Raw genomic sequence first — 24,061 nt, 5'->3', positions numbered from 1 at the left:
AATCCAAGCTAAGTAGAAGATATTTGCATCACATATTTCTGAAAAAATATTTATACCCAGAATATATTCAGAACTGCTAAAGATGGATCAGAAAAAAAGGCAAATATCCTAAATAGAGAAATATACAAAAGGTTTTCAAGTACTTCACAAGAATGTATCCTAACGGCCAATAAACATGTGGAAATGGGCTCAATTCAATTAATCATTGGGGAATTACTAAAGGTACAATATGGTATCACCACACACTGACCAGAGTGGCTAATATTAAAAGACAATATCAAATGTTGATAAGGATATGGAGCAACTGGAACTCTCATTTTTTGCTGGTTTTGGTAAAACCACATTCGAAAACTGTTTTGCAATATCTGCTAAAGCTAAATATATGTGTACATCTTAATGTAGAGCAATCTAACTCTTAAGAATATATTAAACATAAATGTACACATAGACACCAAATGACATGCACAAGAATGTTCATAATAGCACTGCTCTAAATATCCCCAAACTGGAAAACCCTAATGGCCACCATAAACAAATCATGGTATAGCCATAGAACAGAATGGTATAAAGCAATGAGAGTTAAAGAAATCAGAACAATATGCAACAGGTAAATTTTATGAACACAATGTTGCATGAAAGAAGGTAAACACAAAAGAGTAATACTTTATAACTCCATTTGTATAAGTGTTCAAAAAAAACCCAAAAAATTCTATGGTAATAGAAGCTAGGACAGTGCTTACCTTTAGCGGGGAGTGTAGTGACCAGACAATGAAAGAAAGAGTCCTGTAGGGTTTTGGTAACATTTTAGTTTTAGTGTCTGCTTATGGGAGTGCATTCAATTCATAAAGATTCTTTGAACTGTACACTTATAATTTGTAACCTTTTCTGATGTATATTATATTTAAAGATAAAAGTAATTTTTATAGGCCCTGGCCAGGTAGCTCAGTTGGTTAAATCATTGTTCAGATAAGCCAAGGTTGCAGTTTTGATCTCCAGTCAGGTTACATATAAGAAGCAACCAATGAATGCATAAGTAAGTAGGGCAACAAATGGATATCTCTCTCTCTCTCCTCTCCCCCCCATTTAAAATCAATAAATTAAAGTAATTTTTGTAAAATTTTAAACTTTTGCAAACATCCATTATTACTCATTTCTTGAATATAATCAAAAAACCTTCAAGAGAAAGTTTCTTCACATGCTCAAAAGGTATTTTATGAAGAATGCTAGTATATTTTAGTTTATTCTGAAAGATTATTTCCCTTAATATTAACTCAGCAAATGCTTAGTTAGAGCTTCCAATAACTAAGAATTGGAGGTACAATCGGGAGCATTTCTGTGACTTAAAAGGATACTGATACACAACAGAGTTATAATTTGGAATGAAATGGCAAATACTATTTGCAATAGTAAATACGGACGCCTGGTGGCGCTGCAGGCTAGGAATTTGAATGAAGGGCTCTGTGGATCCTCCAGACGCCAAAAAGCTGGGAATCAGAACTCCGCTTCCTAAAACAAGGAAGCATTTTAGGTAAGATCTAGAGGCAGAGGTCTTCAGAGAGGGCATTGGTCTAGTGCGAGTCAGTCAGAAAGATCTGATTTGAGGTTACTTAACGAGGTCATCTGGGTTGATTGTACACCGAGGTGAAGAAACTGCACCTTCTTGAACTGGGTCTGAACAATGGAGACTGCGCCAGCGAAAACGCCACAGAAAAGGCAAGTTGTCTTTCTTGTTATATTGTCGTTTTTGTGGGAGGCTGGCTCTGAAGCAATTAGGTATTCCATGCCAGAGGAAACAGAAAGTGGCTCCTTTGTAGCCAACCTGGCAAAAGACCTGGGGCTCAGGGTGGGGGAACTGGCCACTCGGGGAGCGCGAATCCATTACAAAGGAAACAAACAGCTCTTGCAGTTCGACCTAAAGACCGGGAATTTGCTTCTACATGAAAAACTAGACCGGGAGGTGCTGTGCGGGGCCACAGAACCCTGTGTGCTGCAATTCCAACTATTACTGGAAAAGCCAGTGCAGTTTTTTCAAGCTGATCTGCAGCTCACGGATATAAATGATCATTCCCCAGAGTTCCTAGAAAGGGAAATGCTCCTAAAAATCCCAGAGAGCGTCCAGCCAGGGACTGTATTTCCTTTGAAAATAGCTCAGGACTTGGACATAGGTAACAACACTGTTCAGAACTACACAATCAGCCCCAGCTCCCATTTTCATGTTGTTGCTCATAGTCGTGGGGATGGCAGAAAATACCCAGAGCTGGTGCTTGACAAAGTGCTGGACCGGGAGGAGCAGCCTGAGCTCAGTTTAACCCTCACAGCCCTAGATGGTGGGACTCCGCCCAGGTCAGGGACCGCTGCCCTCCGCATTGAAGTCGTGGACATCAATGATAATGCCCCTGAGTTCTTACAGTCTCTCTATGAGGCACAGGTGCCCGAGAACAGCACCCTAAACTCCTTAGTTGTTACTGTCTCTGCACGAGATTTAGATGCCGGAACATATGGGAATGTAGTTTACACTCTATTCCAAGGCGATGAAGTTACTCAACCATTTGAAATAGACGAGATAACAGGGGAAATTCGTCTGAAAAGGTCATTGGATTTCGAGGCAATTCAATCTTATAATGTAGAAATTGCAGCCACAGATGGTGGTGGCCTGTCAGGAAAATGCTCTGTAGCTATACAAGTGGTGGATGTGAATGACAACGCCCCTGAACTGACCATGTCCAAAGTCGCCAGCTCTACCCCAGAAAACTCCCCAGAGACTGTGGTTGCTGTTTTCAGTGTTTCTGATCCAGACTCTGGGGACAACGGAAGGATGGTTTGTTCCATCCAGGACGATATCCCTTTTCTCTTGAAACCCACATTCAAGAATTTCTACACCCTGGTAACAGAGAGCCCACTGGACAGAGAGATGAGATCCGAGTACAACGTCACCATCACCGTCACCGACATGGGGACCCCCAGGCTGACAACCCAGCACCACATAACCGTGCTGGTCTCCGACGTCAACGACAACGCCCCCGCCTTCACCCAAACCTCCTACACCCTCTTCGTCCCCGAGAACAACAGCCCCGCCCTGCACATCGGCAGCGTCAGCGCCACCGACGCCGACGCGGGCGCCAACGCCCAGCTCACCTACTCGCTGCTGCCGCCCCCGGACCCCGGCCTGCCGCTGGCCTCGCTGGTGTCGGTCAACGCCGACAACGGCCACCTGTTCGCCCTGCGGGCGCTGGACTACGAGGCCCTGCAGGCCTTCGAGTTCCGCGTGCGCGCCACCGACCGCGGGGCGCCGGCGCTGAGCGGCCAGGCGCTGGTGCGCGTGCGCGTGCTGGACGCCAACGACAACGCGCCCTTCGTGCTGTACCCGCCGCAGAACGGCTCTGCGCCCTGCACCGAGCTGGTGCCCAGGGCGGCCGAGCCCGGCTACCTGGTGGGCAAGGTGGTGGCAGTGGACGGCGACTCGGGCCAGAACGCCTGGCTGTCCTACCAGCTGCTCAGGGCCACGGAGCCCGGGCTGTTCGGCGTGTGGGCGCACAACGGCGAGGTGCGCACGGCGCGGCCGCTGAGCGAGCGCGACGCGCCCCGCCACCGGCTGCTGGTGCTGGTCAAGGACAACGGCGAACCGCCGCTGTCGGCCAGCGTCACGCTGCACGTGCTGCTGGTGGACGGCTTCTCGCAGCCCTACCTGCCCGCGCGCGACGCGGCGGCCGACGCGGCCCCGGCCGACCCGCTCACCGTCTACCTGGTGGTCGCGCTGGCGGCGGTGTCGTCGCTCTTCCTGTTCTCGGTGCTGGCGCTCGTGGCGGTGCGGCTGTGCCGGCGGAGCGGGGCCGCCTGGGCGGGGGGCTGCGCGGCGCCCGAGGGCCGCTTTCCGGGCCCCCTGGTGGACGTCAGCGGCGCGGGGACCCTGTCCCAGAGCTACCGGTACGAGGTGTGTCTGATGGGAGGTACTGGGACAGATGAGTTTAAATTTCTGAAGCCGATCATTCCCAACCTCCCGCCCCAAGACACTAGCAAAGAAACCGAGGAAAATGCCACCTTCCGGAATAACTTCGGATTCAATTAGGAATCTCATCATGATGCAGTGTCTTTTGTAACATCTCTAATTTCCCCAGATACAGAGTTTGAGAGCGTCATGGACAAAAATCCCCACTTTAAGTATCCCCTGGATTTCCCTTTTGCAATGTATTTGTCCACTGCACTTTATCTTGTCCAATTTTGGAAAACTCGAATCTAGCTCTTGCATTATTTGCATAATAGCACTTCAAATCCCTGCATGCTGGTGATTTTCCTGTAATGTTTTCTCCTCTTGTTGGCATTTGTTGCGATGAACCGTCTTAATAAAATCAAATATTAATTACTTTTCTCTGTGTTTGGTCCATCCTTTCATCACACTCTAAGTATATTTGATGTTTAATAGCAAAAGTTAAAAAGTGTCTTTACATGTTTTTAAAATTTGTTTGCAAAGGAAAACATATCTTTGATTAATATGTGAGAAAACATGATGAAAGTGACAATCTTCTATCTACTCTTCTTTCCTAGCTCTCACCCCACTGGCAAACATTTTTTAAACAAACTTTTTTATGGATTATAACATATATAAAAGTGAACAAATCCTTAATTTCAGCTCAGTGTATTTACAGAAAGTGAACATACTTAGTATCAACATCTTGATGAAGAAATGGAACATTCCTAGCATCCGAGATGCCACACAAACTATCCCTTAAAAATTACTACAAGGTCAAGTATAACAAATATCCAGACTTCCAATATTATAGTTTAGTTTTGCCTATTTTAAATTTTTAAAAATGAAATAGTATTTACTCTTTTGTGTCTTACTTCTTTCACTCAACATTATGACATTTATCCATAATATTGCTTTTAATTTTAGGTTTTAATTCTCATTTCTGTATAGTATCCTAGTATATGAATATTTCATAATTTATTAGCCATTCTACTGTACATGGATATTTGGGTTGGTGCAAAGTTGGCTGTTTGAATAATACTGCTCTGAACATTCTTGTACATATCTTTTTGGCAAATATGTACATGTAGTCTGTTGGGTATATACTTAAGGGTAAAATTGCCACTCATTTAGTAGTAAGTAGATGGTTACTTTTAGTGGATATTTTCAAATAGTTTTCCAGTGTAGTTGTACCAATTTACACTGTTATCAGCAGTGTTTAGATGTACCAGGTCCTCTACATTTTTGTCAACACCTGGTATTGTGTATCTGCTTTTCTTCTTATTCCATTTTAAACCTTTTTCTTTTCTAGTTCTTTTTATATTTGCTTCCTTATCACTAAAGAATGTTTGTAACCTTTTGATAAACTTTAAACAATTACTTTCCTGCTATTATTGTTTAGTACCTAGCACACTTCTCTCATCCATCCTTCACATAACTGTCTCACTGTTTTCCCTTCTCTGCACAAACTGAAATCTCCATTTCTTGTTCCACTAGTTCCCCCTGATTTTACATATGAGAGAAAATAATAGAATTCTTATTGTTTCTGTTATGTTTCTCACACTTTCAAACCTCTTGCAAATGAACCTTTGTTTTTATACAGTCAAGGTTACTGCTCTATGTCTTTTCTGCTTTTGTAGGCTAGGGCAGTCTGCACCCAAGTTTCTGTCTGAGTGGAAGTTGTGACAGGGTGCTCTGTATGAATCAGTTCAGGGCGAGGTTTATAAAATACCAGATTTTACTTTAGGGTGCATTGTAATGAACGGGCAGGGAACTCTTCAGAATGTGGCTCCTCAAATGCCAGGATACAAAAGGTTTTGTGCTGGGATTCCAAAACCTCCACTAAATATCTTAGTGCTCTCCAGAAAAACTCCTTTCATTTCTTTAGAAATGAACTTTAAAGTTTTTAAAGGTAGGTCTTGAGGGGAAATAATTATTAATAAAATTATTATATGTTATATACAATGTATTATTATGGTTATTACCCACTGTGTATATACTTGGCTGTTTTCTAGTTGTTGTTGTTTTTTACATATATCTCATCTAATTCTCAGAATAATGGTACAACTGACATCCCCATTTTAGAGATGGACAAACTAGGACATACAGAGTTAAAGTATCTTGCCAAGTTACTTAGTAAGTGATGGAATCAGAATTTGAAATCAGGCAGCCTGACCCCAGATACATTGCTTTTTTGTTTTTGAAGTGTTTGTCTAGTTTTAAATCTACTAAACATTCAAAAAGTGTATACAATGTATGTGTGAAGCTTAAAAATAATAAAATGTTCAGCCATATAACTATCATCCAGCTTAAGAATTAGAACAATGCAAAGACCTTGGAAATCCCTCTGTGCTTCCATCATTACAAATATTTTATCCTCATGAAAATCAAATATCCTGAATTTTTAATTAATTATTTGTTCTTTTTTATAGTTGCAGCAATATGCATATATTCTTTAATGATATATTGTTTAGCTTTGTCTGTTTTAAAATTTAAGTGGATTAATGTAGTATGGATCATCTGTGGGCTTTTTCCATCATTAGATATTGAATTCATCCATGTTAATGTAGTTCTTTCATTAGAGTGATCTATAGTATCCCATTGAATACACCTTTACCTTTACATTCATTTTACTGTTGATGGATTTTGGGGTTGCTCTAAGAGTTTTGTTGCTATGAACAATGCTACTATAAGCATTATGGAATAGATCTCCTCATGCACTTGGGCAAGAGTTCTTCTGGGTAGATGCACACCTAGGAAGGTACTATCTGGGTCATATTAAGAACTGGAAAGATATCAAAGTGAAAGTTAATAGATGGCAACATCAAGATGACAGAGATGTAAGAATTATCTGACAAAGATTTTAAAATGAGCTTCGAAAAATGCTTCACAAGCAATTACAAATATGCTTGAAACATGAAAAACAGTCTCAGCAAAGAAATGTAAAGCTGCAGCAAAGAAATAAAAGATGTAAAGAAATGCCAATGGATATTAGAAATTAAAAACACAATCACTGAAATGAAAAAGTCAGTGGACGAGTCCAACAGTAAAATAGAGATGACAAACAAAAATCAGTGAACTAAAAGACAGAACAATAAAAATTACCCACTCTGAACAACAGAGAGAAAATAGACTGTAAAATATAACAGAGCCTTGGGGACCTATGGGACAATAACAAAAGATCTAACATTTTGTCATTTTGTCATTGGAATCCCAGAAGGAAAGGGGAAAGCTTCCCAAATTTGGCAAAAGACACAGACTCAGAGATTCAAAAAGCCTAAGAAATTCAAAACAAGATAAGCCATAAAAATCCATACCAAATGATACCATAGTTAAATTTCTGAAAACCAAAGAGAAGGAAAAATCTTGAAAGCAGTGAAAGAGGAAAATGACGCATTATCCATTAGCCAATAACAATTTGAATGACAGTAGATTTCTCATTAGAAGCCATGGTGGTCAGAGGAAAGTGACATAATATTTTTTCAAGTGCTGAAAGGAAACAACTGTTAACCCAGAATCCTATATTCAGTGAAAATATCCTTCCAGAAGAGAATTTGTTGCCTGTAGACATACCCTAAAAGAATGGATAAAGGAAGTTCTCCAAACAGAAAGGAATTCATTTTAAAAACTGGAACATCAGGAAAAAAGAAAAAACACAGTAAACAAAAATATTGGCAAATTCAATAGACTTTCCTTTTTCTCTTGAGTTTTGGAAATTATGTTTGATGATTGAATCCAAAATTATTGAGGAGAGGAAACAAGATGGTGACGTAGGTAACAGCTGCATCCACCCCCTCCTGCAACCACAGCAAAATTACAACTAAAATACAGAACCACCATCACTCAGAACCTCCTGAAATCTGGCTGAACAGAAACCCTACAACCAGGGAGCTGAAGGAGCACCGAGACCGGAGGAGGGGCAGAGACATGGGCGGATCAGGGCTGAATCTCGGAGACTCGCTGCAGGCCCACAACTGGTGCTGCAGTTTAAACCCACAGGGACATCTCGGCAGGGGAGGTTTCCCAGAGGAGCGAGGGGTCTCAGCCCTGCAACAGGCCCCCCAGCCCAGGGTTCCAGGGCAGGGAAGAGTTGTCCCCACAACTTCAGGCTGTGAAAAACAACGGGGACTGTGGCTGAGGGTAGCAGAGGATGCGGGAGCCCCAGGCTTTCCTCTTAAAGGGCCCACACCTGGACTCACTCAGATGCACTCCCTCTGAGCCCCAGCACCCAGCAGCAGATTGAAAGGACCTGGGACACTCGGGGAGGAACTAACCTGCCTGGAATCCGGGCGAGAGGTGGAGGGGCAGCTTTCTCCCAGGCAGAAGAGCTGGCAGAGGCCATTGCTCCTGCAGCGAGTCATCCTCACACAGCCGGCAGCAGGCGCCATATTTGAATCGCCAGCACCTGACTCACACCTTTGGCCCCACCCCGTGATTCCCAGAGGTCCCGCCCCTCCCTATCTGCAAGCTCATCCAGGCCATTTCCAGTGGCTTTTCTGTGCAAGTGGCCTCTCGAGCCCTATCCTTAGGACTTTCCTAAAACCTCTCAAACAAGCAGCAGTGGGTCCCATATAGCTTGACAAGTGGCCCAGGCCTGGCACCAGTGGCAGCCTGCACTAGTTCATAGCTTGGCCTCTCCTGGACACCTCCAAGCCCAGCACAAGTAGCAGCCAACTACGGTTTGCTCTGTAGCTCATGTTGAGTGGCCATGGGCAAGGCACTGGCACAGGCTGACTTTGCACCTCCCGGGAAGCCCCAGATACAGTGCACCTGGTGGTCAGACTTGACCACGCTGGATTACAACCCTACCACGTCCACAAGTGACACACTCAAGGGGTGCACTTGGTGAACACCAAAGCTCCACTGAAGTAAATCCTGCTCCATAGGGGTGTCTCCAGCACAGCATATCTTTGGCTATAGTTGCAGCTGGTCCTCACAGCTGATGGGCCTGGGGGTCAATTCCTCCCAGTGATGCCAACAGCAACCAAGGCTCAACTACAACAGGACAGTGCACACAGCCCACACAGGGGAGCAACTAGAAGGCCCAGCTCAGGTGACTGGGGAGGCTAAGCCACTGAACCCTACAGGACACCTACTACACAAAGCCACTCTACAAATTCCAGGAAACATAGCAGCTCTACCTAATACATAGAAACTAACACCAGGAAGCAGCCAAAATGTGGAGGCAAAGAAACATGTCACAAAGAAAAGAACAGAAGAAATCTGTAGAAGAGGAACTAAATGAAATAGATCCAAGCAAGCTAACATAAACAGAGTTCATAATTTTGCTTATAAGGATGCTCAACCATATTAGTAAGAGTTTTATGAAAATAACAGAAAATCGATGACATAATAAAGTACCAATTTGAAATGAAGGCTACACAAACTGAAATGAAGAATAATTTACAGGGAATCAACAGTAGAGGACACTGAGAATCAAATCAGCAATTTGGAACATGAGGAAACAAAAAACACCCAACCAGAAGAGCAAAAAGAAAAAAGAATCCAGAAATATGAAGATAGTATAAGGAGCCTCTGGGACAACTTCAAAACCCAACATTCGTATTATCGGGATGCCAGAAGGAGAAGAAAGAGACCAAGAAATTGAAAACCTATTTGAAAAAATAATTACAGAAAACTTCCCCTACCTGAGGAAAGAAATCGACTTACAAGTCCAGGAAGCACAGAGGGTCCCAAACAAGAGGAACTCAAAGAGGCCCACAACAAGACACATCATAATTAAAATGCCAAATGTTAAAGACAAAGAGAGAATCTTAAAAGCAGCAAGAGGAAAGCAGTTAGTTACCTACAAGGGAGCACCCATAGGACTGTCAGCTGATTTCTCAACAGAAACCTTGCAGGCCAGAAGGGAATGGCAAGAAATATTCAAAGTGATGAAAAACATGGAATTACAACCAAGATTGCTCTACCCAGCAAAGCTATCATTTAGAACTGAAGGTCAGATAAAGAGCTTCACAGATAAAAAAAAGCTAAAGGTGTTCATCACCACCAGACCAGCACTACAGGAAATATTGAAGGGTTTTCTTTAAGAAGAAGCTAATGAACAAAAGAATCTGATGAACTAAATAGATCCAGAGATATTGATGCATGCAACAGATGATCATATTTCAGAGGAAAGAGGGAAGGGGGGTGGAGGGTGGGAAGAGATTAATCAAAGAAGTTATATGCATATAAGCATAAGCCAATGGACACAGTCAGTAACGGGGTGAAGGCCTGGGGAGGGGGTGGGAGCGAGGTGGAGAGGGTCAATTGCAGGGAAAAAAATGGGACACCTGTAATACTTCCAACAATAAAGATAAATTTTTAAAAAACACACAAAATTATAACAGTCTGATATAACTCTAAATGTAGGTAGAAGTAATATTTAATTACATATGATATATTATAAATGGGGGAGGGTAAAAAGTTGTACAGGCAGGTAAGTTTTCCACCCCTTTCATGAACTGGTAAAGTGACAACACCAGTAAACTGTGATGAGTTATGTATGGAGCAACCAATATACACCAAACAATAGAGTTGCAAAATATGTGAAGCAAAACCTGATAGAACTTAAAAGAGAATTGGACAGATCCACAAGTCAAGTTGCAGACTTCAACAATCTCAACAAATGATAGAACAACTCGACAGAGAAGTCAGTAAGGATACAGAGGAACTCAACAACATGGGGTCTGATCTATATTTCTAGAACACCTTTTCAGTACCAGAATGCCCATTCTTTTCTTGCTTTATTTAAAAATATTTGTATTGGCCCAGCTGGGTGTGGCTCAGCGGTTGAACATTGACCTAGGATCCAGGAGATCACAGTTTGATTCCCAGTCAGGGCACATGCCCAGTTGTGGGCTCCATCCCCGGTCAGGGGCATGCAGGAGGCAGCCGATCAATGATGACTCTCTTATCATTGATGTTTCTCTCTTTCTCTCCCTCTCCCTTCCTCTCTCTGAAATCAATAAAGATATATTTAAAAAATAATAAAAATATTTCTATTGACTTTTAGAGAGAGAGGAAGGAAAAAGGAGGGAGAGAGAAACATCAGTGGTGAAATATGGATCGGCTGCCTGCTGCACAACCCCCACCAGCAATCAAGCTCACAACCCGGGCATGTGCCCTGACTTGGAATTAAACCAGCAACCTTTTGGTACACAGGACAATGCCCAACCAACTGAGCCACGCCAGCCAGGGTAAAATGCACATTCTTTTCAAATGCTCACAGAACACATGCAAGATAGAACACATAAACAAGGTCATAACACAAACTTAAACCAACCTAAAATAATTGAAATCACACAGTGTGGGTTCTCCAACCACAATGGCATCAAAATAAAAATAAATAACATAAAAATAATGGGAAAAATTCAAATACTTGGAAACTAAACAACATGCTTCTAACTAACCCATGGATCAAAACAAAGTCTCAAGTGAAATGAAAAACACTTTGAACTGAATTCGAAATGAAAAAACAACATATCAAAATTTACAAGATACAGCTAATACAACACAGAGAGGGAAATTTATAGTACTAAATGCATATATTCAAAAAGAGAAGTCTCAAATTAGTCATCTAAGCTCTCACTTCAAGAATATAGAAAAGGGAGAGGAAAATAAACCCAGAGTAAGCAGGAAGAAGGAAATAATGAAAGTAATAGAGGAAATCAATGACATTCAAAAATAATAATAGAGAAAATCAATGAAATAAAAAGCTGGTTCTTTGAAAAAAATCAACAAAATTGACAAACATCTAGCAAGACTGACAAAAACCTTCCTTCTCAACCATTTCTGATTTCAGATGTGTTTCACATCAAATCCTTCATATTTTCAAAAATTTCTGCAGCATTTCTCCCATTAATTGAGAGGTTTCTTTAAGAAAATATATATTTCCCTGAATTATTGTTTTTCCCTGTATATAACTAAATTTAAAAAGATTTTTAAGAGATTCAATTCATCCTTGACTTTCACTTTAAATAAACTTGAGGAATTTTTAAATGTTTGATGGAATGAAAGGAAAACAAACACATATAGCATAAAAATGGAAATCAACTTGATCAGGTATGTAATAATTATAAGCTAACTAAACAAAATTAAGTTTAATATATTTTACAATGTTTCATCAGTTAAAGTATGATTCAACTCACTGGTAATAATCCACATGAATTCATGTTGAAACTATTTGTCAGTTGACTTTAGAGTACGTGAGGCATGGGATATGGTGCTTTTTTACATTGTTTGTTTTCCCATCTTGCGTCCAAAAGAGACCAAGTTTTGCCACTTAATTACTAAAGTAAGCTGGAAAATGTGATTAAGATGATTCCCAGTGAATGCTGAAAATGTTCTATATCTTGAAAGAGGTGTGGGCTACCTGGATGGATCCATTTGTTAAAATGCTACCATTAAGATTAGTGCATTTGAGCCAGGCTGGCATGGCTGAGCCTCAACCTATGAGTCAACTCACTTCTACTCTAGAAAACACTGAGTGGCAGGCTGAGAGCAGAAGGAAATGTATAGATGAAAAAGACAGAGTGTTGTGAAACTGGGCGATATGTAGATGGAAGTTTATGATGTTTACCTTGTTATATGTTGAACTGTTTTCATAATTAAATTTTTAAATGAATTATTCCTTGTGAGACGTTTATAAAAGCAAAGTTAACTTACCTCTACTCTAGAAATCAAATCAGAGCAAAAAAGAACAAAACTGAGGAGCATTCTCCTGAAGGAATCTAATGAAATCCACTTTCCAGAAAAAGGCAACTTCTTCACATATCCAACTGATATTTTGGGGGGGTATGTTAGCTATTATCTTCTTCCTATTATACCAACCAACATTTTCAATGGCATTTCAATGACCTAAATTGAGTTTTACACATACTGCACTAATAAAATTTGCTTTAAAACGGAAAAGAATCAAGTAAGCTGTATTTGAGGATGCCTGGTGGTGCTATAGGTAGAGAGAGTGAATGAAGGACTCTGGGTGCCAGGGGTGCCATTAAACTGGAATTAGAATGCCCACTGAAAGAAGGAAGCATTGAGGATTGAGCTGGAAATAGCTTTGTTTCAGAGAAGAAATTTAACCCATCCAAGATGGTTACAGTTGTTGGCTTACTTCATCAGTTTATTTTGTTATTGATATCCTCAAGGAAGTCTATTCTCAGTAACACTTAACAAGTAAACCATGGAAGCTGGTCACACTGATCTTATTTCTATCCTTCTAGGTAGGTAGATAGAGGTGCTTTTCAACTACAAAATTATTCCATCTGTACAGAGTTTAGATTTTATTTAGCTTTACTTATTTTACCTAGACTTGAAATATTTTGGAAAAATATCCTCATTTTAAATCTCCCATCATTTTGGCTTTTACCTGAAGTGGATTTTGCTTGAACTCAATTGATTTTACCTCTCCTTAAATATTAAATCAATCTGAAATGAATTCTATTTGGTGTATCTGAGTTCTTATATGTGCACTGACCCATTTAATGTATTTCCAGGTATTTAGAGATACGTTTTCCTATTTATCTGAGCAGAAACTGGTGAGATAGGAATGGATGTAGCCAGGATGAATTATCATTGAACTCCATGGTACCCACTCAAATGTAATTCACCTTTCACACTATCTAATTTGCTCTATAATTATAGGACCTAGCATCATCCTTGTTGCGAGAGGATGGTAGAAGTGAGTCTTGAATGCTTTCTACATTGCATTATGTTCTTACAACAGGGTAATATACTTGGATCTTGATTAATTAATATAGGAGGGAGATTTTATTTTTAAAGTGAAATGAACAAGTCCAATAAAATAATGACCAAATAATACCCACACAAAAATAAAGTGGAATCCTAAAATGTTTACTTATGACAGATACTTGATTGCTCCTAGTTCCTTTTAAGAATAATTTAATTTGATAAGACACTTCCATCATAAGTACTCCTTGGCCTCAATTTTCTTCCTAATAGCCTAATTGTTCCCTTAACTGTGCAGGTGTAACCACAAACCAAGGTCAGTCTGTTGTTCCTGCCATTTTGTAAGTCATGTAATTTAGAGAAATGATTGCTTATTTTACTGTCAGTGTTGCTAACCAACTTTTACTTTTGTGTAGTTTGTTGATATGTTTGTTGGGACACTTAAATAGTGTATTTGTTGGGTTCACAAATTACACTGCTCATCAGAGATAAATTGCACGGCTAAAGAATAAAAGTTGATCACAAGTAGTTTACGTTACCTGAGGGAGTAATTCTTAATTAAACTTTAGCGTGCATGAAAGGGGAAAAACTGAAGTGCAGATCGCCATTAGCACCACCAGAGAATTTGTTTCAAGATCCAGAGAGAAGCCCCGAATTGACTTGGGGGGGGGGGAACCAAGACTCCCAGGCAATCCTTTATACAAGTGGTTCACACACTCCAGTTTGAGAAACGCTGACTCGACCTAAAAGTCTTTATAACGCTCAGATTTTGGAAATGGTATTGAGCTGCAAGCACCTCGTGAAGTTATTAATTTGAACGCGTGGTGGCAGTGCAGGCTAAGAGAGTAAATCCAAGCTCTGCAGATTCAGTGGTCGCCATTTCACCGAGAAACCCAAGAAAAAAATACAGAACACATTTAAGCTAAAGCCAAGACGTGTTCAGGAAGGCAGTCATCGCCAAGCAAGTTAAAAGAACGAATTAGAAATTCTTTAGCAAAGACATTTTGGAGGGTCAACGGTGGACGTGGTGGTTGGGAGTGAGAACGGATTTGCCCCCTGGAATCAGACATAACAATAGAAATGGCGCAAACAGAAGCACATCGCAAGAAAAGGCAAGTGGCAACTTTAATTCTATTGATGCTTCTGTGGGAGGTGGGATCAGAATTGATTCAGTATTCTGTATTGGAGGAGACAGAAAGTGGCACATTTGTGACCAGCTTGACAAAGGACCTGGGACTCAGTCCCGGAGAGCTGGCCGCGCGGGGAGCCCGGGTTGTTTTCAAGGGGAACAGACAGCATTTGCAGCTTGACGCACAGACCTATGATTTGCTGCTAAATGAAAAACTGGACCGGGAGGAGCTGTGCGGCTCCACTGAGCCGTGTGTGCTGCCTTTCCAGGTGTTACTGGAAAATCCCCTGCAGTTTTTCCAGGCTGCCTTGCGAGTCGGAGATATAAATGACCACGCCCCGGAGTTCCCCGCCAGAGAAATGCTACTAAAAATATCAGAGATTACTACTCCAGGAAAGACATTTCCTTTGAAAATGGCACAGGATTTAGACGTGGGTAGCAACAGCCTCCAGAGCTACACAGTCAGCTCCAACTCTCACTTCCACGTTCTCACCCGCAACCGCAGCGACGGCAGGAAGTTCCCAGAGCTGGTGCTGGACAAAGCGCTGGACCGCGAGCAGCAGCCGGAGCTCAGGCTGACCCTCACCGCGCTGGACGGCGGGTCTCCGCCCCGGTCCGGGACCACCGAGATTCACATCCGGGTCTTGGACAGCAATGACAACGCCCCCGAGTTTGCTCAGGAACTCTATGAGGTGCAAGTTCCTGAAAATAATTCCCTCGGCTCTCTGGTTATCACCGTTTCAGCGACAGATTTAGATGCAGGATCCTTTGGGGAGGTATCTTATGCCCTATTTCAAATCGATAACCTTAACCAACCCTTTGAAATTAACGCAATCACAGGAGAAATTCGATTGAGAAAGTCGTTGGATTTTGAGGAATTTCAATCTTATCACGTGGATGTTGAGGCCACAGACGGCGGGGGACTATCAGGAAAATGCTCGATAGTCATCAATGTCCTGGACGTGAATGACAATGCTCCTGAACTGACTATGTCGTCCCTCATCAGCCCCATCCCTGAAAACCTGCCAGAGATGATAGTGGCAGTTTTCAGTGTATCAGATGCAGATTCTGGACATAACCAACAGGTTATTTGTTCTATAGACGATAATCTCCCCTTTCTTCTGAGACCATCGGTAGAGAATTTCTACACGTTGGTAACAGAAGGAGCGCTGGACAGAGAGAACCAGGCCGAGTACAACGTCACCATCACCGTCACCGACATGGGGACGCCCAGGCTGACAACCCAGCACCACATAACCGTGCTGGTCTCCGACGTCAACGACAACGCCCCCGCCTTCACCCAAACCTCCTACACCCTCTTCGTCCCCGAGAACAACAGCCCCGCCCTGCACATCGGCAGCGTCAGCGCCACCGACGCCGACGCGGGCGCCAACGCCCAGCTCACCTACTCGCTGCTGCCGCCCCCGGACCCCGGCCTGCCGCTGGCCTCGCTGGTGTCGGTCAACGCCGACAACGGCCACCTGTTCGCCCTGCGGGCGCTGGACTACGAGGCCCTGCAGGCCTTCGAGTTCCGCGTGCGCGCCACCGACCGCGGGGCGCCGGCGCTGAGCGGCCAGGCGCTGGTGCGCGTGCGCGTGCTGGACGCCAACGACAACGCGCCCTTCGTGCTGTACCCGCCGCAGAACGGCTCTGCGCCCTGCACCGAGCTGGTGCCCAGGGCGGCCGAGCCCGGCTACCTGGTGGGCAAGGTGGTGGCGGTGGACGGCGACTCGGGCCAGAACGCCTGGCTGTCCTACCAGCTGCTCAGGGCCACGGAGCCCGGGCTGTTCGGCGTGTGGGCGCACAACGGCGAGGTGCGCACGGCGCGGCCGCTGAGCGAGCGCGACGCGCCCCGCCACCGGCTGCTGGTGCTGGTCAAGGACAACGGCGAGCCGCCGCTGTCGGCCAGCGTCACGCTGCACGTGCTGCTGGTGGACGGCTTCTCGCAGCCCTACCTGCCCGCGCGCGACGCGGCGGCCGACGCGGCCCCGGCCGACCCGCTCACCGTCTACCTGGTGGTCGCGCTGGCGGCGGTGTCGTCGCTCTTCCTGTTCTCGGTGCTGGCGCTCGTGGCGGTGCGGCTGTGCCGGCGGAGCGGGGCCGCCTGGGCGGGGGGCTGCGCGGCGCCCGAGGGCCGCTTTCCGGGCCCCCTGGTGGACGTCAGCGGCGCGGGGACCCTGTCCCAGAGCTACCAGTACGAGGTGTGTCTGACGGGTGGCTCGGGGGCCAGCGAGTTCAAGTTTCTGAAGCCAATTCTCACCAACTTTCCTCCACAAGGAATTTGGGAGGAAAATGGAGGAAAAACCCACCTTTCGGAATAGCTTCCCATTCAGTTAAGTATTGGAATATTCAACTAAACACTACTTAAGTTTTGAAATCTCTTTAAACTAAAAGTTACATGTTGTTATCGGTCCCTTTCTTAATTAATTTACTACTGTTCCTTAGGGTGAAATGAAATTCAGATGTTGTATATATACATACAGTATATCCTCTATACCATGCTTAGGAGTCTTTTTATAATTCATTCAACTATATTTGACAATCTAAATAAAATGTAGATTTTATTTGTATAGTTAGAAAATTCTTAATTCAATTTTCTATTTCTTTTTATGAAAATTATATTCCTATATCCTTAAGTATGATTCTATTTGCAACTATTGATGACAACTTTCATCACTATTGCTATGTAGGGAAATTTAAAAAAAAAAAAAAAATCTTTATTGATTTCAGAGAGAGGAAAGGAGAGGGAGAGAGAGAGATAGAAACATCAATGATGAGAGAGTCATTGATCGAGCCCACAACCCGGGCATGTGCCCTGACCGGGAATCGAATCCTGATCGCCTGGATCCTAGGTCGATGCTCAACTGCTGAGCCACGCCGGGCCGGGCTCTAGGGAAAATTTTTAATTGTGAATGTTTGATATATTTAACCTGCCAGTAAGGCTTATTTGGGGGTAATACCTACAGTGTGGTAAACTAAAGATAAACACCACAGGTGGTTAAATGCTAAGATAGCCATTTATATTTATGTGTATTTCATTAACCGTAATAGTCAATACATATTTTCTATGAATATAGAATTTACAAAAGTGTCAACTCATTAAGTTACAGTGTGAGCTTCATGTAAGAATATTATGGTCTTTTTAAAATACCAGGCCAGTTATAAATGCTTAATAAATATTTGCTGAATGTTACTAACATTCCTATAGTGAATTAAAAAATAATTTTCATGGGATACAGAAATACTAATATTCTCTCTACACTATAGTACTCTTGCAAATAAGTGACATTATTAAATATCACTTTTACTTTTCCTATAAATAGAAAACACCTTCCACTAACCCTGCACTCTTTTACAGAACATCAAATGCTTGAAAGTACATTTTATCTCCTTATATTTGTCCAACTATTTGAAAGTTCAAAGGTATTGTTTAGTAAAACACACACTATATTTTTCGAACTTCTCCTAATTTCTCAAGCTTCTATATATATGATACCTGCCAAGACCTGAGTAAGTTATTAGTGCCAGGTCATTAGATAATGTCATATTTTCCCTTCTAGTACTGTGTATGCATCATTTATCTTTATTAATCATAATATTTACTTTTACAATTTAACTCATATTTGGTCTTATTTTTGTTGGTTATATTTGTAGTATTTTATGAAAAAATCCTCTTTTCAATTTCCCATCAAAGTTAGGCAGTTTATACTAAAGTGACAAGTGAGCGAATATTTTATTTTTATTCTTAATTAAAATGGAAGTGGGCTTAACTAAATTATATTTGGTTGTGTTTTTTCCAAATAAGTGAACTGCCATGGCCCTTTTGTCGTGGATGATTACCAGCTGGTTCAATGAGTGTAGGAAACAGTGTTTTGTATTCCCATATTTTTACTCTCTCCTTGGAATAGCATTCTTCCTTGGGGGAAACTATTTCTTCTGATATTCTCACTCCAACTCACATGGCTTTAGTTGATGCAGTGGTGCTTTTCAATAACCCTATCCCTATTGTCCCAGAAAATGTACACTTAGAAGGGCCCTTATCAAAGCTGACAGGTCAAAACCCTTTCCTGGAAAGAGTATCTTTGACTTCATTGACTTTATTGCCTTCTTCATGCTTATAGAAAGGCATTCCCTGAATTCTGAACTTATTTTGACTTCTAATAAAATAAATGGCCATTCCCTCTTAACTTTACTGGGCTATGCACACAATGAGTTTATGAAGGAAAAAAAAATTCTCAAAGGCTATGTAAGCCAGAGACTGACAATACATGACTTTTTCCCCCTCAGGAGTTACAGGTACATTTCTGTTTGTCTGGGAGCAGACACTGGATTTAAAAATTCATAACTTCTAACACAAAGAAAAAAATAGTATTTTGGTAATGGAATGTAAGCCCCTCAAAAACAAGAATTTTTGTAGTTTCCGGTTCATCTCCAGAAGCTAAAAAATTTTCACCTGAGTTCTATATACTGAACGTGAACCTTTATAAAGAAGATGAACATAGATAGATAGGTATTACTTTGCTCTCACGACTATTGTTAACTACCTGAACAAGACTGCATAATAGGTGAGCGGGAGAAAGGAGTTTATAACACTCTATGATCCAAAAAGGCCTTCAATGCGCTTTAGCGATTACATTGTGCTTTGAAATGAAAACTACCTGAAGTTGTAAAACAGACCGCTTGGTGGCGCTGCAGGATAAAAGAGTAAAAAGCTGTTCCGGTGATTCCTAGACTACATCTAGCTGAGCAGTGTCCGGCAGCTTGCAAAGGAAACATTTTACACCACTGGGGATAGAAGGTTTCAGAGAGGCAGCTCTCCCCATCCCCATGTCAGTCAATGTTAGGAACTAACTCAGGATTATTAAACTAAGATAGAGTTGGCTGCAAAGAAATTATTTGGTGTTTTAATACTGGATCTTTTGGACCGGGAGGAAGAATGGAGACGCTGCTACTCAAAGCGCCCGGGAAAAGGCAAGTGACCGCTATTATGATTCTATTACTGTTGTGGGAGGCGGGCGGTGCGACCCTTAAATATTCTGTGCTAGAAGAGAGGGACAGCGGCTCTTTTGTGGCCAACCTAGCAAAAGATCTGGGGCTGGGCTTAGGGGAGCTGGCCGCGCGTGGCGCCCAGATTCTTTCCAAAGGGAACAAACAGCATTTGCAGCTCGAGCAGAAGAGTGGCAATTTGCTCCTAAAGGAGAAACTGGACCGGGAAGAGCTCTGTGGTGACACGGATCCATGCATACTGCATTTCCAGCTGTTACTGAAAACCCCAGTGCAGTTTATTCAAGGTGAACTACAGCTCCGAGATGTAAATGACCATGCCCCAGAATTCTTGGAACAGGAAATCCTCCTGAAAATCCCGGAAAGTAGCCATCCGGGGACTGCATTTCCTTTGAAAATAGCTCAGGATTTAGACGTGGGCAGCAACACAGTTCAGAACTACACAATTAGCACCAATGCCCATTTCCACCTCTTCACTCACAATCACAGCGATGGCAGGAAATACCCCGAACTGGTGCTGGACAAAGCGCTGGACCGCGAGGAGCAGCCAGAGCTCAGGTTAACCCTCACGGCGCTGGATGGTGGGTCACCGCCCAGGACTGGGACTTCCCAGGTTCTTATTGTGGTTCTGGACATAAATGACAACTCCCCTGAATTTACTCAGCTGCTTTATGAGGTGCAGGTCTCAGAGAACAGCCCTGTAGGCTCCCTTGTCATCACTGTCTCCGCTAGAGATTTAGATGCTGGGACCCACGGAGAGATCTCCTACTCATTTTTCCGATCCTCAAATCAAGCCATTCAGGTGTTTGAAATAAACGCAGTCACGGGAGAAATTCGATTAAAACGAATGTTGGATTTTGAGGAAATTCGTTCTTACCGTTTGGAAATTGAGGCTTCAGATGGTGGAGGCCTTTCAGGCAAATGCACCGTAGCCATAGAAGTGATGGATGTAAATGACAACGCCCCGGAGCTGACCATGTCATTTCTCATCAGTGATATCCCAGAAAACACCCCTGACACTGTGGTAGCTGTTTTTGGAATTTCAGATAGAGACTCCGGAGACAATGGCAAAATGATGTGTGTCATCCAAGAAAATCTCCCCTTCCTTCTCAAACTCACCATAGAAAATTTCTACACCTTGGTAACAGAAGGAGCGCTGGACAGAGAGAACCAGGCCGAGTACAACGTCACCATCACCGTCACCGACATGGGGACCCCCAGGCTGACAACCCAGCACCACATAACCGTGCTGGTCTCCGACGTCAACGACAACGCCCCCGCCTTCACCCAAACCTCCTACACCCTCTTCGTCCCCGAGAACAACAGCCCCGCCCTGCACATCGGCAGCGTCAGCGCCACCGACGCCGACGCGGGCGCCAACGCCCAGCTCACCTACTCGCTGCTGCCGCCCCCGGACCCCGGCCTGCCGCTGGCCTCGCTGGTGTCGGTCAACGCCGACAACGGCCACCTGTTCGCCCTGCGGGCGCTGGACTACGAGGCCCTGCAGGCCTTCGAGTTCCGCGTGCGCGCCACCGACCGCGGGGCGCCGGCGCTGAGCGGCCAGGCGCTGGTGCGCGTGCGCGTGCTGGACGCCAACGACAACGCGCCCTTCGTGCTGTACCCGCCGCAGAACGGCTCTGCGCCCTGCACCGAGCTGGTGCCCAGGGCGGCCGAGCCCGGCTACCTGGTGGGCAAGGTGGTGGCGGTGGACGGCGACTCGGGCCAGAACGCCTGGCTGTCCTACCAGCTGCTCAGGGCCACGGAGCCCGGGCTGTTCGGCGTGTGGGCGCACAACGGCGAGGTGCGCACGGCGCGGCCTCTGAGCGAGCGCGACGCGCCCCGCCACCGGCTGCTGGTGCTGGTCAAGGACAACGGCGAGCCGCCGCTGTCGGCCAGCGTCACGCTGCACGTGCTGCTGGTGGACGGCTTCTCGCAGCCCTACCTGCCCGCGCGCGACGCGGCGGCCGACGCGGCCCCGGCCGACCCGCTCACCGTCTACCTGGTGGTCGCGCTGGCGGCCGTGTCGTCGCTCTTCCTGTTCTCGGTGCTGGCGCTCGTGGCGGTGCGGCTGTGCCGGCGGAGCGGGGCCGCCTGGGCGGGGGGCGGCGCGGCGCCCGGGGGCCGCTTTCCGGGCCCCCTGGTGGACGTCAGCGGCGTGGGGACCCTGTCCCAGAGCTACCAGTACGAGGTGTGTCTGACGGGAGGCTCAGGGACCAACGAGTTCAAGTTTCTGAAGGCTATTGTGCCCAATTCCCAGGGACATTACCCTGGGCCAGAAAAAGAGGAAAACCCCAACTTCAGGAATGACTTTTAGTAACAAGTGACAATAATCTCTAATCTTATTACAAATCTTTAAAAGTGGTAAGCTCCAGGTGATGGTTTTTCTGACAACCTATTATGAATTTCTAAATTATACCAAGCAATTTTTCTTATATTATTCCTTTATTTTAAAGAATGGTATCTTTTCTTCATTATTATAAAAGATAAGTGGTCCTAAAACTTGCCTGTCAAAAGACTGATGAAGTCAATAATGTACAAACCCTTGTTCTGGAATAGCTTTGAATATATTGGGGAGGGGGGGGGACAGTGAAAAGTTAATTCTATATAATTGCCTGTGTTTTCTTGAGATTGAGTTATTAAACTTTAATCCATTAGTTATGTAGGAGGAGTAAGGCACTAACACTCCCGCCGAGGCACGCCTAACCGGGAAGCACAGAGAACTGGCACCAGGAGAATTTGGCTCCTGTTTTATTCTGCCCTACTAGTACTTACTGCTCATATTGGGGTTTTTTTCTTAAAATGTTATACTAATTGTGCTTCCTTTCATTACTATATTAGTGCTGGTTTTAATTTAATTATTAAAATTGCTTTCCATTTAGTTTCATTGATGTTCAAAGGTGGGGGGTGGGGAGCCACACAGTATTTATCCAGTGAGATGAAATAGCATAGCAGCAAATTTGGGTTTTCCCGTTTGAGAAACAATGGGCACCTGTGACATAAAAATGCAGTGGCAAGCTAACACCCATTCATCTTTTCTGCTTTCTAACAGATCCCAAATTCCACTTGGGGCATTAGTTTGCTTCACAAGAATACATGTTGCCAACTTCCTTGGCAGCTACCTGGGAGCATTTGACTAGGTTTTAGTGAAGGAGATGCATGTACAAATGTTGTGGAAGACTCCTAGAAAGCTGTCTAAAGGGAGGTGACTCAGGTCAGAAGGGGTTTCTTTTCATCCTGCTCTAACTAGTTCTTGCTGCTTAGAATGTGTGAGCCATGGCTGGAACACAGTCCACCCTGGTGGGCCATGAGGCAACGATAAGAATGGAAGTAATGGATAAAGACAGGCGGTATAGAATAAACTTAGGGAGAGAAGGGCCCCTGATGATCACAGACTCATTATGTTATACCTGGACTGCCTGCTTCTGAACTTTTTATTTTTACTTGAGAAATAAAGGAACTTCTATCTCGTTTAAGCTACCACCATTTTAGTTTTGTGGCCTCCAGTGAAATCCAATCTTAATGCTTCAACATTAAGAATTTTCATTAAAACATTGCATAGTAAGTAAAATGCACAGATCTTAAGTGTATAGTGTGAGCTAACTGATCTGTTTTAAGCTCTTATTTCTTGAATTCCAGTTTAGTTAAAAGTGCTTTACGTTATCTTTTGAATCCTCAATATGCCAAACCTTAAGGGAGTTGGCTTAGTGTCCCCTGTTTTACATATGAGAAACTGAAGCTAACAAAGGTTAAGTAACTTGCTTACAAGTCTGAGTAATAAAAGGAAATATCTGAAATCTATTCTAAGTCTACTTGAATTGAGTACCCCAGTTTTTAACCCATGTGCTATATAAAATGGCAGGTATTAACTGGTAGCATTGTCTTCCTAAGAAAGTGAAGTCCATCTATTCCTTGAACTGAACTTCTATGTAGAAATGTAACTTTTGGTCCATAGTTTGTATTTGTTTGTATACCAATGGCCACACTGCTCTTGACCAATAAACAAAATTCTTATAGCACTGACCTATCTAAGGTAGATCAGGCACCACAATTGATCTTCATTATAAATGAATCAGCCCAAATATCTTCCTGTACATTCTCAACATATCACATTTACTATTCAGAAATGAATGCTCTGAATAGGGACTAGAAGTATCCTATGGTTGTATTTCTTATACTATCCCTTTAGTCTTTTTCTATCATCCCTAAAATATATTTTCACTTCTTTCAGAAAGTTGAAATTTGCTTTATTATATATATGTCTTTGTAAGTCCCTT

General features: G+C 43.6%; 3 protein-coding genes across 3 annotated transcripts; all 3 read left to right on the top strand.

The window, feature by feature from the left end:
- The first annotated feature begins 135 nt into the window (after positions 1 to 135).
- Positions 136 to 4,360, top strand: LOC107531523 (protocadherin beta-5-like). Its single transcript, XM_087816321.1, has one exon. It carries the CDS (start codon positions 1,679 to 1,681, stop codon positions 4,064 to 4,066), a length of 2,388 nt encoding a protein of 795 aa, XP_087672447.1. The 5' UTR covers positions 136 to 1,678; the 3' UTR covers positions 4,067 to 4,360.
- A 10,336-nt stretch (positions 4,361 to 14,696) lies between these two features.
- Positions 14,697 to 17,169, top strand: LOC107531524 (protocadherin beta-6-like). Its single transcript, XM_087815921.1, is given in 2 exon segments — positions 14,697 to 17,065; positions 17,067 to 17,169. Coding segments are annotated over 2 exon segments (2,385 nt in total). The 5' UTR covers positions 14,697 to 14,734; the 3' UTR covers positions 17,121 to 17,169.
- Positions 17,170 to 19,292: 2,123 nt separating this feature from the next.
- On the top strand, positions 19,293 to 23,264 carry LOC107531521 (protocadherin beta-17-like). The gene has a single exon (XM_087816320.1). The coding sequence runs from the start codon at positions 19,720 to 19,722 to the stop codon at positions 22,099 to 22,101; it is 2,382 nt and encodes a 793-aa protein (XP_087672446.1). The 5' UTR covers positions 19,293 to 19,719; the 3' UTR covers positions 22,102 to 23,264.
- The last annotated feature ends 797 nt before the right edge of the window (positions 23,265 to 24,061 follow it).

This window comes from Miniopterus natalensis, chromosome 4 (assembly GCF_054644295.1).
Source record: "Miniopterus natalensis isolate mMinNat1 chromosome 4, mMinNat1.hap1, whole genome shotgun sequence".
NCBI lineage: Eukaryota > Metazoa > Chordata > Mammalia > Chiroptera > Miniopteridae > Miniopterus > Miniopterus natalensis.
The sequence above is the reverse complement of the archived record's forward strand: the minus strand, read 5'-3'. Positions and strand labels throughout refer to the sequence as shown.

Excerpts from the sequence above, each read along its gene's own strand:
- LOC107531521 (XM_087816320.1), top strand. The coding sequence starts at position 19,720 with ATGGAGACGCTGCTACTCAAAGCGCCCGGGAAAAGGCAAGTGACCGCT.
- LOC107531523 (XM_087816321.1), top strand. The coding sequence starts at position 1,679 with ATGGAGACTGCGCCAGCGAAAACGCCACAGAAAAGGCAAGTTGTCTTT.